Below are 777 nucleotides of genomic sequence, written 5' to 3' on the forward strand. Positions count from 1 at the left end.
TGTCGCACCCAGAACATGGCGTAGCTGCTGAAGATGAAGCCGGTGCCCTGGCCGGACACGGATCAGGACGGGGATCATTGGTCAGGGCTCTAAGGGTTTGATCCCAGGACCAGGGGGCATCAAGCAGGGGTCTGGGCTGGCTCCAGTCGTTTGGGCTCAGGGTGTGGGGCTTTGGGCAGGGGGCAGGGGTTGGGGTCTCAGGGATGGAGCAGGGTTGGGGTCTTGGTCATCCAACATCACCCTGAGCAACTGCACCCCCCGGGGCAGAGAGGAACCTCCAGCCAAATGATGGTGGTTGGGCACCGTGCCCAACACCACGCCCCAACACCCCTGCAGTGCAGCCCAGCACCTCCACACCTTCCCCAAACCCCTGCCCCCAGCCCAGACCCCTCCCCTCAGCCTGGACCCCCACACCCAGCTGGGATCCTTTGCCCCGAGCATCCCCCCTTGCACCGTGCGGGCGGCCGTGCAGCTGGGCGAGTCCGGAGGGGGCCTCCAGCCACCCGGGAGGTCCCTCACCCTCCTCTGCCAGGCCTCCGGCTTCACCTTCAGTGGCTACAACATGTTCTGGATCCGACAGGCGCCCGGGAAGGGGCTGGAGTGGGTCGCGCAAATTCACAGCGGTGGTGGCACATACATCGCGCCATCGGTCCAAGGGCGCTTCACCATCTCCAGGGACAACTCCCAGAGCACGCTCACGCTGCAGATGAACAGCCTCAGGGACGAGGACACGGCCACCTACTACTGCGCCAAAGAAGATAATGATGGTGGTTGGGC

General features: G+C 64.7%; 1 gene segment (V, D, J or C); it reads left to right on the top strand.

Annotated features, from left to right (window-relative positions):
* Positions 1-380: 380 nt before the first annotated feature.
* On the top strand, positions 381-770 carry LOC104125997 (the record flags this gene model as incomplete). The annotated part of the segment is given in 1 exon segment: positions 381-770. A coding segment is annotated over 1 exon segment (390 nt), but the record flags the coding sequence as incomplete, so codon positions are not given.
* Between the last annotated feature and the right edge of the window lie 7 nt (positions 771-777).

The sequence above is a fragment of the Egretta garzetta genome, unplaced genomic scaffold (genome assembly GCF_000687185.1).
Source record: "Egretta garzetta isolate BGI_Z169 unplaced genomic scaffold, ASM68718v1 scaffold2465, whole genome shotgun sequence".
NCBI classification, from domain to species: Eukaryota; Metazoa; Chordata; class Aves; order Pelecaniformes; family Ardeidae; genus Egretta; species Egretta garzetta.